The 16584-nt window shown below is 41.6% G+C and overlaps 1 protein-coding gene and 1 long non-coding RNA gene across 2 annotated transcripts; both read left to right on the top strand.

Moving 5' to 3' along the window:
• Positions 1-1848: 1848 nt before the first annotated feature.
• On the top strand, positions 1849-5014 carry LOC119362109 (transcription factor RAX2-like). The gene is made up of 3 exons (XM_037627305.1): positions 1849-2397; positions 3144-3273; positions 3811-5014. Exons 1-3 carry the CDS (start codon positions 2262-2264, stop codon positions 4586-4588), a joined length of 1044 nt encoding a protein of 347 aa, XP_037483202.1. The 5' UTR covers positions 1849-2261; the 3' UTR covers positions 4589-5014.
• Positions 5015-11851: 6837 nt separating this feature from the next.
• On the top strand, positions 11852-12532 carry LOC119367090. The gene is made up of 3 exons (XR_005176191.1): positions 11852-12015; positions 12123-12211; positions 12327-12532. It is a non-coding gene; the product is annotated as an uncharacterized LOC119367090 (long non-coding RNA).
• Positions 12533-16584: the final 4052 nt, after the last annotated feature.

Raw genomic sequence — 16584 nt, 5'->3', positions numbered from 1 at the left:
ATGTTAACTTTCTCAATATATTAATTTATCATAACTGAATTTCTCGAGGCTAAGAAAAATTAAACTATTGAAGCAGTTAATTAATAATAGTAAAATATAAATTAATTAATAAAATTGAAATATTAAATATCTCTCATCATGATTAAAATGTTAAATGTTAAGCTTGGTTTAGATAATTACAATTTTAACATTTCATAACCAACATCAACATGTTGGAGCAAATATCTACTGTGTATTTTACCACTATCTTTAGCACGTTTGCCAAAGTGAAATACGATTAAATTTTCTTGTTTAACGTTGTGTAAAATATTTTCAATCACGACGCATAATAAAAGGACTAATGTACAATCCGAACATATTATTGGACGAATTGCGAAAACATAAATTTTTATACTAAAATTTAATACTTTATTAAACTTATTTTTTATTTAAATTAAACCGTAAACTATAAAATTTAATTATTTAGTTGATACAGTTATTAAAAAATTAGCACAACATTATTGGTAAACATTACTAAAAACTGTTTTGCCAAATTTAAGTTATACGTAACAAGAGATTATTTTTTAATTATATTTTGACAATTGCATAAGTTATATATGGTGTACATATATGTTTCTGGTGTGACTAGTTTATTTAACCTATCATAATAGATATTTGTAAAATGTATTGTGTAACTAATATATCTTAATTGTAGTTCTAGACATTCTAGTGTATTACTTCCTATCTGTTCCCTATTAGTTGACGCTCAGACAGATGTATCAGATATACAATTGTTTTTTCTCTTAAAAAAAGATGTACATCCGGTTGATCATTAATTAATATGGAATGGAGGGTGTATTAGGTAAGTATATATATATATATATATATTTATGGAAATTTACACCATGTAAATTGAACTTTTGGTAAATAGGTCTTGCGAGTTAGTTCAGTAATAGGTTGACAACATGTGCATGTTATTTGGTACTCCCTCCGTCCCAAAATTCTTGTTGTAGCTTTGTCTAGACACGGATGTATCTAATACTAAAACGTGACTTGATACATTCGTCTTTAGACAAATTTAAGACAAGAATTTCAGGACGGAGGGAGTACTATAGTAGTTTTGCTTATAAGAACATAGAAATAACGGCAATTGTACTTTTTTCTTTGCATGTATGATTTTTTATTTGATATGACTATGCTTGGAATTATCTGTTGTATACACTAGCTCCTATTAGTCTCTCAAATAAAAAGGTCTGCATGAAATTTAGACTTATAAATCTAGTTAATATAGATTTCCATACAACTTCTAAGAAGATGTCCAACGGAAGAGAGACTACATCCTAACCATACCCAATGATGCCGATTTGATTGGATTGTTTCTAGATGATACATGCTACAAATTTAGTTAACCCGAACGAACGATGAAATATAAATGATATTTCTGCAATTTATTGATATTGACCGTCTACTAGCTAGTAGTGATCTTCTCCGCGATTTACTACGTTGGTGTGAAAATTTCCATGGCACTACTAGACCAAAACATACAAATGTTGTTACGAAGAAGCTACCTAGCTACAACAACTCTCCTCTTAAACAATTTTCCACAATCAGTTACTATTTACTTTACGCGTGCAGGAGCTGGAGCTGGACTAGCACATCAAAGTAATCAACGAGCAGGCACGAAGGATTCCATGTGCAAGTGTACTTTGTTTACAGAAAGGGAGAGGCGGTGTGGGGGCAGCAGTACCCCGCTAGGCTACGAAATTTCGATTTGAAGCGGCCAACCAGCAAAGCGGAGGTGATTGAAACCAAACAAGCGCAAGCCAACACTTTGACTTCTTAGAGCATCCACATCGTCGTCTCTCTCATCTCTCTCTGATCGATCAACTGTCTGCTGTCAGTGTTATATATTTTTCTGCCCTCCTTTGTTGCCTTGTGCTGGCTTAGCTCTGGCCTCTCTTCCCCTCCCCTCCCCTCAAGCTTAGCCATAGCCCTCCTCTCCTCCTTGCTTTCTGTGCCCTCCAACAATATATCTTCTCTCAGAGGCAGTGTTCCTCTGTCTTGTAGCTAGCCAAAGCTCAGAGCTGCCTGCCTCGACGCTTCGGCTGCTAGCTAGCTCAGGCTCAGAGAGTGTTTAACAAAAGAGGGTTAGGAGGAGCAGCTAGCTAGCAGCAGTGGGATTCGGTAGCGCGCGGCTGCTAGGTGTCGCCTCTGCGTTGTATCTACCTTTGTTTCTTCTTCATCCTCATCTTCTTCTTCGATATATCAATCGATCTCACCTGATGGGGAGGGCGCCGTGCTGCGACAAGAACAACGTGAAGAAAGGGCCATGGTCGCCGGAGGAGGACGCCAAGCTCAAGGAGTTCATGGACAAGCACGGCACCGGCGGCAACTGGATCGCCCTCCCGCAGAAAGCAGGTGTGTATGATCGAGCTTCCTGCCTTGTAGATTTATGATGCATGTGTGTGCTGGTTTTGGTACTTTGGTTTGTGTAAGGATATGGGTCTGGCCTGTCTTAACTTCTTTTGATTTATTTGCAGATGAGATTTCTTCTTCCTCTCTTGAATTTGTCCTTGATTTGCTTCCGTCTATTTTTCTTGACTTGGGGATGATCAGTTGAAATTTGGATGGATTTTTTTCTCACGCGTCTAGAACAAATGGTCCCTAATTAAGCATGTCATCATTGTCATGACCCATGAGTCTCTCTACTCTAGTAGTCTGGATAGAGACATCTCTCTCTAAGTCGAAATGCCGTCGTCTTTTGTGGCAACTTCTTCTTATCCAATGTATTCGACTTATCATTTCCCCCCTTAATCAATTAGAAGTGCATTCACTACATAATAGGATCACCAAACACTTGTTCCATGCTTGAGGAACCAAACAGGCATGAGTTAATCATTCTTTCTCTTTGTTTGTCTCTCCCACAAAACCGAGTTCTCCTTGAACTAATTAGCATACAATTTGCCAATTTGATGCACCTACAACAACTAATGCTATGACTCGCTGGATTCCCTTCCTCACACGCCTAATTTTATGTTCTTCCTGATATCTCTGGCTAATCATATGCTACCTATTGTTTCTTTTCCCCATTTTTCTAGTATTGAACAATGAACTTCTAGTTCAATTAGACATTTCTAATGGCCTTAATTTGTTATCACAATTAGGGTTGAGAAGATGTGGCAAAAGTTGTAGGCTTAGATGGCTAAACTACCTGAGGCCTAACATTAAGCATGGGGAGTTCACTGAGCATGAAGATAGGGTCATCTGCAGCATGTATGCAAGCATTGGAAGCAGGTACCCGAGACTGTTCTTCTTCTCTCTCTTAAGGGCATGCATGTTCTCTCACATTGTTATGAGGCACACCCAATTTGGAAAACAATTATGAGAAAATCATGAATATAAAGCTATGCTAGTCCTCAAATTTTCAGCCGAAAATATGAATATCCATGGCCTGCTTAAAAGAATTGTTCCTGTCAATGTTTTCTTTTGTGCAGGAGGCAACAAAATGTTTTCTGGATGAAATTTTGCAGATTTGCATGTTAGAGGAAAAAATTATTTACCAAAATGTCCCTAACACATGCATGGCAGTTTCTGCTCCCTAGAAGAATCTTCCACAAAAAGGATATGTTTTCCCTATCTTGTGCTCAGAGCTGAAGATCCAAAACTACCATAGATCTAGGTAGAAGCATATACCCATTAACACTAGTAATGTGCGTCCTGTATGGAGAGAAGTAACCTCTTCCATTATCCTCAAGAAAGAAAGAAAACCTAGCACAGCTCATGCACGCAGCCACAAGCATTACTCATCATGTTAATGTGATTCAATTTCAGGTGGTCGATCATCGCGTCGCAGCTCCCCGGCCGGACTGACAATGACATCAAGAACTACTGGAACACCAAGCTGAAGAAGAAGCTCATGGGCTCCACCACCATGGCCGGTGCCGGCCCTCCGCCGCGCGCGCCACGGCAGAACCACCACCAACACCGGCCGGTCCTGCTGCCCTACTCATCGTCGCCCCACTCCAACTACAGCAACTTCTTCCCCGGCGCCGGCGCCCTCCTCCAGCAGTCCGCGGAACCCCTAACCCTACAACCACAAGACCACTACATGCTCGGTAGCTCAGCCTCCCTGAACCCCATGGCTAACAACAACGGCGCCTCCGCGGTACAGCTACAGATGCTGCACGCAACGGCGGCCCACCGGCAGCTGCAGGTGAAGGAGGAATGCGGCAGCGGCGGCGCCATGATCGCGTTCGGCTGCGGCGACCAGCAGAGCTGCAGCTCGTCGGACGCGACGCAGTACGCCGGCGGCCAGTACGTGCACGGCGGCCGCCACCACGGGAAGGAGATGAGCTTCGACAACAACAACGGGTACAGCGCGTACGGAATGTACGGCGCCGGCGCCGGCGCCGTGGAGCAGGAGCACAAGCTGTCGTTTCAGCTTCAGCAGCAGCAGGCGCAGCTGGACTATAGCTACGAGGAGATCAAGCAGCTGCTCATGACGGCGGCGGCGAGCGGCCCCGACGGCACCGGCGGCCTGATCCACGACCCGGAGCTGATCGGCGCGCACGCGGCAGCGGCCGCCAGTGGGAAGCTGACGATGATGTAAAAACCAGAGTAATTAAGGATCAGGACGTACTTATGCACGTAAAGAAGATCATCAAGGTGGAATTGAAGAAGGTGTGTGTGTTAATTTCTACTGCCCCGCGCGCGATCTTTTTTCCTCGTTTCTTTTATGTTTTGCTTTGATCCGTGTAGTGAAGTGGATTAAAACGCTCCCGTGTCACGGCTGCATGCATGCAGATGCACGTGGCTGACAGCCTAGCTGTGCTGTGCCGCTGTGTGTGTATGTGAGCGTGACATGGGATCAAGATTCTCTCTCTCTCTCTCTCTCTCTCTCTCTCTCTCTCTCTCTCTCTCTTACTTGCTGTTACTGTTGTTGTACTCTCTCTCTCTCTCATCTTTGTCAGCAAAAGGTATAGTGTTATGAAGTTCATTAAAATACTGTGAAAAACTGACAGTGTTTGTTTGGCCAGACCTTGACTCTCATCTCATAGCTTGGTGTGGTACCAACCTAGCTACTCCATCATGTGTGTGTCCATTTCTTCTCCATGCATGCATCCATGTGTGTGTGATAGCTTCGATGTGATGTGTCTGACACCCTGAATGTACTATATGACACGATCTCCCCCGGTCTCTCTCATTCACTCACTCACTCACTCACACACACTTGTTTGATGCTGCAATGCAATGCATAGGAGTCCGTAGGAGTAGGACAGCGAGAACGCATGTGAAGGCTCACAAGCTGCAAAGCATACACCGATTAAAGTTTGTCGAGAACGTCGGTTTGTGGTCTCGTGGAGTTTTCTTCTCTTACCGTTCGTCTTGTAGCCAAGATTCCATCAAACTTTGCCATGAATGTGGCAGTGCTTACTTGTTTCGTTTCACAGTGTTTGTTTGGCCATGAATATGGAACATCCATATTTTGTTCTAGCAGCTTCTCTGACCTAGACATGTTTTTTCTAGTTATTATAAAAAGGCTACATGAAATCACATGTTACTCGGTCGGTGGATTATGGTCCACCGCATATATAGAGTTTATACACAAGATTTTGGGATGTTGCCGCGAGAGACATCCTATGTGGATGCCACTTGGATCTGGAACCTACATGCTGATGCTCACGATTTTGATAGTCATACTGGCGATTTGGAGGAGATTTCTTGAAAATACTTTAGTGCTCATTTCGGGCAACTTTCCATTATCTTTCTTTGGTTGAGTGACATGTTCATGTACTTTCATGGCACCCGTTTTTCCAATTATGAAGCATGGCTAAGTGATCCTACTCACAGTCTTGGGTTTTTCTTTTCTAATTTTTGATTAAAGACGAAATGGCCACAAGAAGGTATCTATTGCCAAACCGGAGACAGCGGGAGCAGCCAATTGAACTAGATAGTGACAAAAACTCAGCGCAAAGTTTTCGCCTGTTCTAAAAAATTATGGAGATGCCATGAAAAATATGAAAACGAAAATGAAAATTTACAAAACGGGAGCGGATTCAGAAAGTTTTTGTTTAAGTAGCACACGCCAAATCCACCCATATACACCTTTGGACCTACTCAGTCCTATCACCCAAAAACATAATCTTTCCCCAGCTCCTACTTCTCGAGATCCAGTTCTTCCCTAACAATGTTCTTTATTATGTTGAAAAAACTGGAAATATATGCACAATACTAACTCATTATATACCCATGATATATCATAGTATTTGTAGTTGTAAGTATTAGCATTGGAATCTGTTGGTTGGTTTTATTTTATTTTTGGTTCAAGAGGTTTTTGAGTTCCGACGAATTTAATTTGTTCCATATTTATTTGCACATCATATTCTTTTCCGCCACTACCCGCTTCCCTATTTTATCTGGGACTTTAGTGTTCTTTTCCAGCTCCGCTCAAAATGTGGAAGCAAATGTGGCAACACACAATTACATCTGTTTCTGCTCTCATTTTCATCCCGAAGTCATCCCATCGAATTTACCATGTGAAGCTAAAAAAGAAGACAAGTGTAGAAGAGAAAATAAATAAGGAAAACACTCCCAAAGCTCTAGGAGAATGGGAGGGCTCCGGTTTTAGATGTCCTTTTGAGTTTTGTTAGGTTTGTGTCCTGCTTAGGAGGACGAGGCGGTGACGCCTCCCTGAAGATGGAATAAGATTTTCCTCACCTAGCCCCCGTCCCAGTGGTGCGTCTAACATCCTCGGTGGGCGTGTGGAGTGGTGTATCTGGTGGATCCATCCTTGGTGGATTTGCTTAGATTTGGTCATAGTTCATCTACGTCTGTGTGTCTTCAGGTTGGATCCTTCTGATCTACGCTGCTCTTCAACAATGGTGGTTGTTGTTCTGGTGTGCTAGTCCTCTGAGGCCTTAGCACGACGACTTTCCGACGGTTTACTACAACAAGTTTTGCCCGGCTCCGGCAAGAGAGGGGCGATGGTGATGGCACGCCTCAGGCTCGTTTCAGTGTTTGTGGTCGTTGCTAGGTGGTCTACGGATCTAGATGTATTTTTATTATTTCTGGTGTTTGTTGTATCGTTATGGTTAAATTTGAATATCCCTGAAAATCCGTTTTTTACTGCTCCTCACATACTGCAAGGACAAACTCTTTTGCCACGTTCTTTTATGCTGTCGTCACTGTTCTCTAGGGAGTACCTACCTATAGCGGAATAGCGCGCGCGTGGACCGGGCCGTACGTGGACAGGGCAGCGAAAGGCGTCTCCTATAGACTGTAGTAGTACTCGTATACTGTCTATCTGAAGCCTGGACTACTCGCCGCGAGAAACACGGCTGGGTGTGTCGTGTAAGCGTACGTCAGTGTCAGTGTCAGGCAGGCGCCCCATTGTTTTGTGGCACTTGCAGGCGCAGAAGCTGGCATGCATGGGCGCATGGCGATGCGAGCCTTGCTTGATTGCTTGCTAGGGCAGAGCGATCGATGAAAGATTCCGCGTGAGATCGGAGGCGGAAAAGATTCCCCATGCGTGAATGTTTGATTAGTATGCGCGCGCGGACAGGGTGACAGACATCGCGGAACGACGCGAGGGATATCCGCCTCACTGTCGTCGTCGTCGGTTCATGTGAATAAAACGTTTCTTATGGTTGAAACCTGTGTATAAAATTGTGTAAATCTCTTCACTCTGGCTGTCACTGTAATAGGTTCCCTATAATATCATGTCCACTTGTGATGTGTATGCTGGTTACCTCTGTCTGGAATTGATTTTTCCATGTCGATCAGGGCAGCAAAATACTCCAATGATTTCGGGTCCAGTGTACTCTCCTAGACTACCCATAGTGGGGAGTACCTTAGACTAGTAACATGCATATGTTACTAGTCTATGTTACTGCCTCTATAGTGGGGAGTAACATATGTGACTCATTTTGTTTTGATTTGTGTGATATTACCCATAGTATGAGTGACTAGCCATGTTACTCAATTCGTCGATCTTTCTCATTAAATCATTGTCACATAAGCAAATTTGCTGACTTGGACCATATATATTACCGCTGAAGTTGTTCCCACTATGGATAGTCTTACTAAAATATAGCAAAAAAAACCCGCATTTCTAGGTTTTATAAAATTTCATACTTACCAATATAAAATTCATGAAAAATATGCCAATCTGTGACCTGTGTAAAAATAGTGATATAGTTCATTCTCATCTTTTCATTTTGATACGGGTCATAAATGGTCATATGATTTCATGGAATTTTTTTTAGATGGGCTTATGGAATTTACACAAGTACATTGCTAAGCAATACATATGTGCATGATTTTTTTTCCCTGGAGCTTTTCCCAACACTTAACCTGCTTCCCCTCTCAAGGGTGCCCTTGACACACATCAAGTACCCTCCACAAGCCGACACACACGTCTCCCGTGAAGCGAGTGGTCGAGGTATGCCGATAGAAATATCCATGGTGATAGAGAGAGATTATATGTGTGAAAATTGATAGAGCTCAAAGCTCTTCTAGTCATGATCCTACCATGGTCTGGCTGGGGTCCTATCCAGCAAAACTTGAGCCGGCCAAATTATACTGGTTCATCCCACCTAGTCTGCCAAACTTCATAAAGGGGGTGTACCCAAGCAAACTAAAAATCTCTATTTCCCCTAACAAAAACTAAAACAATAATTGCACATGACATCTCTAAGTAAGTCTTCCGAACAGCTATTACATGAAATTTTCCATGGGTACCACTGAAAACGTACGTTTTGCTGTCAAAAGCCATGCATGCAGAAACCAAGAAGGATCCGTAGGCACATGCTTGCAAGCGAGCCAATCAATCATTCCAAGAAGAAGGCATCAACTTTGCTAGTGCTACGGATGTAAAAGAGATCCCTGTCATTTGTCGGGTACGATCGAGCTGTGGGACGGAAGAGCACGTAATAACTTTTTATAAAAAGGTTGGCACTGACAGTTCATGAATTGGATATAGCTGGTGTCGTCGTGCATCGTCCTAGCAGTCTCAAATTGGTCAACTTGCACATCAGTCATTCTAGAGTATCTTATCCATTGGAAAAAGGTCCCCTGTGATATAGTAGTAGCAAAGTTTGGTGAAAGGAAGAACTGTCGTCTTGGTAACTGAGCACTATTTTACTTGGTAGTACTAGATCTAGGTAAATATATTGAAAATAGTTTGAAAAAGTGCTATACTAGGCTAGTAGGCAAAGTTTGAAAATGGTAGTACTCCCTCCGGTTTTTATTTACTTCGCATATTAGCTTTGTTTCAAGTCAAACTTTGTAAACTTTGATCAAGTTTATACAAAAAATTATTAACATCCACAATACCTAATCAATACCATTAGAATCATCATTCAATATAATTTCATACCATATATATTTGTTATTGTGAAAGTTTAGATTGTTTTCGATAAACTTGGGCAAACTTTATAAAGTTTGACTTAGATCAAAGCTAATACGCGGAGTAAATAAAAACGGACTAGTAACATTGGCAGTGTTTATAGAAGAATCACTCATATCCACAACATCAAATATATATATAGGATGAAAATATATGCTATGAAAATATATTGAAACTCATTTGGCGTTTTAGATGATGGCATATTTTCTTATAGATATGGTCAAACTTAAAATAGCTTGACCAAGGACAAACCTAAAACTCAAGAATTTTAGAATGGAGGGAATATCAAGCAAATGTCTCATCTTATTTGAAAATGATAGTATTGAATAGTGCAGGTGTACATAATTTTATCCAATTGCCGCAATAAGATAAACTAATCCAAACTATAGTACAACTATAAATCGGATCTATTTGGTCAAAAGGAAAATTGTAAATCGGATCTCACGTTTTGGGTCCCTACTATTGCATCTCTGATAAATATGTACCTCTTTTCCTTATTAACGAGACTAGAATAACTTCTCACAAGCTAATCAACAACATTTTTACAAATGTCTTGTAGGAGTAGGACTTAATAAGAGCCGTGAAATGGATTATTGTCAATCCAGGACCTTAGCTATTTCAAAATGTTAAACGCTCCAAAAGTAAATGATAGTACAATAATTTATACTCTAATTTTTATAGACTAAGTTGGACATTCATTTATCAGATCGTAGCAAACCATGTGCCATATGGGCTGCTAATTAAACTTCCTTCGTCGTGGCAATTACTAAATCACAGCTGCAATGGGCACGTGCTATACCAGTTCATCGCTGTCGCGTGTTTCCTCATTATCAATTTATCATGCTGCGTAAGTACGCTCTCTGACTGCTAGGCACAAACAAAGGTCACGTACAAGAGGTACAAAATGATGACTATCACTAGCTAGTTCTGGCCGTCTTGATGTTCCTTGGCTTCAATACCAACGTGGTACAACGCATGCATGTAAGGTAACTAAAGCTATGACACATGGGAAGAGAGGGAACCAGGGATTGTTGATACTAATATGGATGGAAGTCTTTTTGCCTGCTGTGGTACGTGACAATTCAAAGTCACTAGAGTGCAACTAATGATGCTCTGGCTCACATTTTCGACGGTCGGGTGGCGAGGGGGACACCAATACATAGCTTTTACCTAATTGGGTCATAGTTTTTACCTCTCACAATATAATGCAACCTCGTGTAATACAAACTAGGCATATTACCGCGTAAAAAGAAAACTAGGCATATTGTTGACATGCCATAATATTAATTAATTGATAAAAGAGAATATACTAGTATCATATCATGGTACCGTAAATAAATAAGGTATTATATTCCATACAAAATTTTGAGAGATTTTACCTTCTGGAAAAATGTATGTACCTCTACAGATCGCGTGCAGATAATTATTGTTCCTATATCCAAAGAATAACCAACAAAACTCCAACGTTCCATAAATTTTTGGCTTTTTACTGTGTTGCATGTTAGCTAATTGCCTAATATGCTTACATGCGGATGCCGCAGGTTAAACTCTATTGCAATTGTATCATCCTAATGCAACGAGATTAGACAAATAAAAGCTTAATTATCTAGAAATAATGCGGTATTGAGTGCCAAAAATTTCATGAACAATGGCACGGATGCACTCCCAGATATGTTTTCCTTTCCTGGGAAATTCTTATGTTCCTTTACTTTTTCTGAAATCGAGTCAAAAGAAAACATTTTAGAAGAATGTGAAAGCTAGCTGCCTAGTTAATTAGGGAAAAACCGGATGAAACTGTTACAAACTCATCCACATGTACATCGCCGCCATGGATTACAACAGCAAAACAGGGCACCATCGGCCAACCTGACTGCCGAGAGGGACAGCACAAAGTTGTTGAGAAGAAAAAAAAGACCCGCCAAACATGTTTCCTTACCCACGCCCGAACAAACGGCTTCAGCTTCAAGCACTACCAGAAACTGAAATTTTTCTGTGTATTATAATTTTTCCTGTCGGGCCGGCACTAGCTCACAGGAAAATGGGCCATATTCCTGTGCGTCCGGCAAAAACTCACAGAAAAAACAATATTGCTGTCGGTCCTGGCCCGGCCCACAGGACTAACCAATATCCCTGGCGTGCGTAACCCACAGCGAAAATGAAGCCCAGGTTTGCCGCCATGAATTCAGCCACGCGCGCGAAAACAAAGCCCGTCCCGCCGCCGAACTAATTTTTGGGCTGCCGCTCACCAGTTGGAAAACTTGGAATAAAGCCACAGTGAAAAAAATCCCAGTCATTCCCCACCCGAGCCAGACAGCGGCGCCCCCAAATCCCAGATCTGGCCGCCGCCAGCCATCGGCGTCCCAGATCCCTCGTCGTCTCTACGCAGATGCGCCCGATATCCGTCGCCAACCTGCTGCGCCCCAGATCCGTCGTCGCCGGATGCGCCTCCGCCAACCTCTCTCCCGCCCCATTCGCTATACTCGCTGGGTTGCCGAACAAGGAACGGCCGCCTCCGGGATATGGCCGTCAACTTCGCCTCTACCTCCGGAGGGTCGCCGTAAAAGTACCTGCTAATGTCGTCAATTGATTGCCATCGAATCCTTCTATGAGTGCCACCCCTTTCCATCCAGGTACCACCCTTCCAGATCCATTTTTTCTTCTTATTTTCCCTTCTTTAGGATTTGTTTCCATTTCCTGATTAATTTCATATGTGAGTACCCCCGACTCTAATCACCAGAAAATAACGAGAATGGTCTCCTTCCTCATTTGCTGGGTACTGGTAGAAGAAAATGGCTCTATACAGACATTGGTTTTGAATAGGCCAAGGTAGTTGATGTCTCTCCTCTGCAACCGTATGTCTGCAAGAGATTCTACTAGTAGTACTAGCTAGAACCACAACTGCTTTTAGAAAGTCCGATATATTTTGATTTTCATCTTCCAGGTTACAGGACTCCTAAAAAATCACTTCTTCAGAGGAGGGAAACAGAGTTGGACTGTTAATTGTAAAGGTAATGGACAATACTGCATGCTTGTTATCATTTAATATATCACTGGTTTCTCAAATATAGCTCTGCATATCTTCTTTTCTGGTTTTGTAATTGTGGGTCACCCCTTCCAATATTTGTATTTTGTGTATCAACATGTAACCGGAAGTTGAAACTAGAGTAAGAAGTAACAACGAACATTGGTTTCTCAGTTAATTTTCTCAAGATCGAGCAGTAAATAAGAATCATGAAAAAGACATTAGCAGGTTCTATACATAAACTATTTTTTTGTCTTGTGTTGGTACAGACGGTGCATAAGGTTTTTTACTTGTGCTTTCACCCTTCTTACTCTAGTTTCAACTTCCGGTTACATGTTGATACACAAAATACAAATATTGGAAGGGGTGACCCACAATTACAAAACCAGAAAAGAAGATATGCAGAGCTATATTTGAGAAACCAGTGATATATTAAATGATAACAAGCATGCAGTATTGTCCATTACCTTTACAATTAACAGTCCAACTCTGTTTCCCTCCTCTGAAGAAGTGATTTTTTAGGAGTCCTGTAACCTGGAAGATGAAAATCAAAATATATCGGACTTTCTAAAAGCAGTTGTGGTTCTAGCTAGTACTACTAGTAGAATCTCTTGCAGACATACGGTTGCAGAGGAGAGACATCAACTACCTTGGCCTATTCAAAACCAATGTCTGTATAGAGCCATTTTCTTCTACCAGTACCCAGCAAATGAGGAAGGAGACCATTCTCGTTATTTTCTGGTGATTAGAGTCGGGGGTACTCACATATGAAATTAATCAGGAAATGGAAACAAATCCTAAAGAAGGGAAAATAAGAAGAAAAAATGGATCTGGAAGGGTGGTACCTGGATGGAAAGGGGTGGCACTCATAGAAGGATTCGATGGCAATCAATTGACGACATTAGCAGGTACTTTTACGGCGACCCTCTGGAGGTAGAGGCGAAGTTGACGGCCATATCTCGGAGGCGGCCGTTCCTTGTTCGGCAACCCAGCGAGTATAGCGAATGGGGCGGGAGAGAGGTTGGCGGAGGCGCATCCGGCGACGACGGATCTGGGGCGCAGCAGGTTGGCGACGGATATCGGGCGCATCTGCGTAGAGACGACGAGGGATCTGGGACGCCGATGGCTGGCGGCGGCCAGATATGGGATTTGGGGGCGCCGCTGTCTGGCTCGGGTGGGGAATGACTGGGATTTTTTCACTGTGGCTTTATTCCAAGTTTTCCAACTGGTGAGCGGCAGCCCAAAAGTTAGTTCGGCGGCGGGACGGGCTTTGTTTTCGCGCGCGTGGCTGAATTCATGGCGGCAAACCTGGGCTTCATTTTCGCTGTGGGTTACGCACGCCAGGGATATTGGTTAGTCCTGTGGGCCGGGCCAGGACCGACAGCAATATTGTTTTTTCTGTGAGTTTTTGCCTGACGCACAGGAATATGGCCCATTTTCCTGTGAGCTAGTGCGGGCCCGACAGGAAAAGTTATAACACACAGAAAAATTTCAGTTTCTGGTAGTGACATCGGTGATTTCCAAAGTGAACTGGTTTATATGCTTGTTTAGGACGACATCCAACGACAAACGATAGTAATGTGCTTAATTAAGTTGTTAGATTAGACTGAGATCTCATTAAAAAGCTAAGTAACGACGACAAATTCCGAACAAATGAAAACAAAAAGATTATGATGACACGGCTACTCTACCTATACAACATACTGTAGTTGTTGGACAACTCTAATCCTCGAAAGAGACCCGGCTCAACGACGCATATGCATGAACCCATTCATGCCAATTTGCCAACAACATGATGACTAGCTAGTTACACAACACACTTATATAGCCAGGTACGTGCTTTACTTACATTTCTGTATATTAGAATGTGTATTTTCATTTTTGCATGGTTGATCCTCTGACTTGGAGCAAGGGTCAATGCATCTGGCCAGGGCTTACACACAGCAACGAATGCAGCTCACCAAACACACCTCATGGCATAGGAAAATGAGCAGATCTATGTGTGAAATTTTGTGCGAAACCATGCATGTTTGCTTTGACATTATTGTTGTGGGTGTCACCAATATACTCAGTTCCAAATTAAGGAAGAAGGAGAGCAGAACCTTGTGGTTGTTGCAGTGACAACGACAGTGTTTTTGCGAGAGGAACCAAATAATATTTCACAAATGCTGTTTGCATTGACCTCTGACCTTTCCGCATATGCTTCGAGACTGTTGCCGGCCGTCAGCATTTGATTTAGTCTATATGATCGATCAGCACTACTGTATATTATGCAACAGCAAGTCCTGTCCAAAGGATTGCTCTATTGATTCGATTCTCGGATGATTAGCTGATGACGTCATAAAAATATTATGTAGTCCCTGGTTTGGCATTTGTAGACGAAAGAAAAAACAGTCGCATGCAGAGTGTAAACATAAATCATAGGCTTTTCTCCAAATTTGTGCTTCATGAGGATTCTTGAAGTGGACATGCATGCAATTGGGGGTTGGGGTTACCGCATCACAGAGGTGTCAACTTTGTTTCACCATCCTTGAAACCGCAACCCACCTATGCAAGGATTGTTCTTTCCTCGTATGCACTCTAGGGTTAGGTTTTTGCTTGGTCAACTGATATGACCTTCGGGAGCTCGTTATCCACGTTGTTCCTGATTGTCTCTAACTCGCGTTGTTCCTGATTGTCTCCAACTGATGTGTGCCGACATGCTCAAGGCTACCACAAAGATTATGAGGCATCAACGAGGTGGTCTTTTTTTCTTTTTTTTGAAACGGAGGGTAAAAGCTTTGCCTCATCTCATTAATTAAGGAGTAAGACATAGTTTTAAGGTTACAGGACAACCCAGTCCCGAAAAAAAGGGATCACTCTCCCGGAATTAAGTTTCCCAATAATCTAGCCCCGACGATAACCCAAGTCTTCGCCTCATCCTTAATCATCGCAACCACCCTGGAAGGAAGTGATGCTTTGGAGCGGAAGACCCTAGCGTTCCTTTCGTTCCAAATTTCCCAGCATATGAGCATTTGCAGAGAGTTGTTGGCCTTCCTGGAGTTCCTTAGCATTCCATCATTTGAGATTACTCCAGCCCTGAGTCGCCGATTGTATTCCCAACTAGTCGAAGACAATGTTCCAAACTCTAATAGTGGGCATTCCTTGCCATTTTAAGACATCAATCAATGCAATTCAGCTTATAGCGGTGTGGGTTGGAGTTTTGTCCGTGTTATCTTACATATGGTAAATCAAAAAATTATACTAGAGACACATCCACCACACTGAAGTTTCATTCGGGTTGCATGGACGTTGGATACATTATCTTCTTTATATAAATAGCAACATATTAATATAAGCTAATATCAACACATTTAGACTCTACAATAACACAATGTCGAGAGTCCATTATGACATAAATAATGCATAGAATGAAATCCTAAATACCTAAAGAGTGATTCCCACTATTCTATTTATCTTGACATGTAGTTTATCCACATCATTAAATAGGTCACTGATACATCCATTTTGCATCATGTTTTCCTACTGATATTTATAATGTTTTTGATCATTATTACATTTTGTGATGCAATTTGTAACATCCCAACTTTCAGTTTGGATGTTTATAGATAGATCATTAATATGCATCCATGACTTATGCATTTTTGCCTTCATTTGTTTTATTGGAATTTGGATCCAAGGAACTTTGAGCAACTCAAGGACCAAAAGAGAGAGTTGGAAGTTGCCCTAAAATCCATTTTGATATTTTCAAAGTTGGGAATTTGTATCAAATTTGGTTTCACCAAAATTCATTGCCATTATTTCAAAAAAAATAAGAAAAATAAAGAGGGAAGGCAAAATGACTTCTTCAAAAATAGAGGGGACATATTGGAAATTGAATTTGAAATGAAAATATTTGTATTGGGATTTATTTGCAAAATTATTTTGATGCAAATTTTATTAGCATAGCAAAAATGCTTATTTTTAAAAATTGCATTTTAGGCCAGATAAAAGTTCACAAGGTCATATGTAAGACCATATAGCTATGTGAATTTTTTCTGGGATTTTTATAATTTATTTTTATTGTATTTTTATGCCTTAATGCTTCTGTAGAAAAAAACCAAAAAAATAGAATATCTTTTTATATATTAAAAAAAGCCACCGGCAGCCAGCTCCCGCCGAGGCCACGACCCATCCC

The sequence above is a fragment of the Triticum dicoccoides genome, chromosome 2B, assembly GCF_002162155.2.
Source record: "Triticum dicoccoides isolate Atlit2015 ecotype Zavitan chromosome 2B, WEW_v2.0, whole genome shotgun sequence".
In the NCBI taxonomy this organism is placed as follows: Eukaryota; Viridiplantae; Streptophyta; class Magnoliopsida; order Poales; family Poaceae; genus Triticum; species Triticum dicoccoides.
Note: the sequence above shows the minus strand (reverse complement) of the source record. Positions and strands in the feature narration are given on the sequence as shown.

Coding starts and splice junctions, on each gene's coding strand:
- LOC119362109 (XM_037627305.1), top strand. CDS start 2,262: ATGGGGAGGGCGCCGTGCTGCGACAAGAACAACGTGAAGAAAGGGCCA. Junction 2,398..3,143: donor CGCCCTCCCGCAGAAAGCAG/GTGTGTATGATC, acceptor TATCACAATTAG/GGTTGAGAAGATGTGGCAAA. Junction 3,274..3,810: donor TATGCAAGCATTGGAAGCAG/GTACCCGAGACT, acceptor ATTCAATTTCAG/GTGGTCGATCATCGCGTCGC.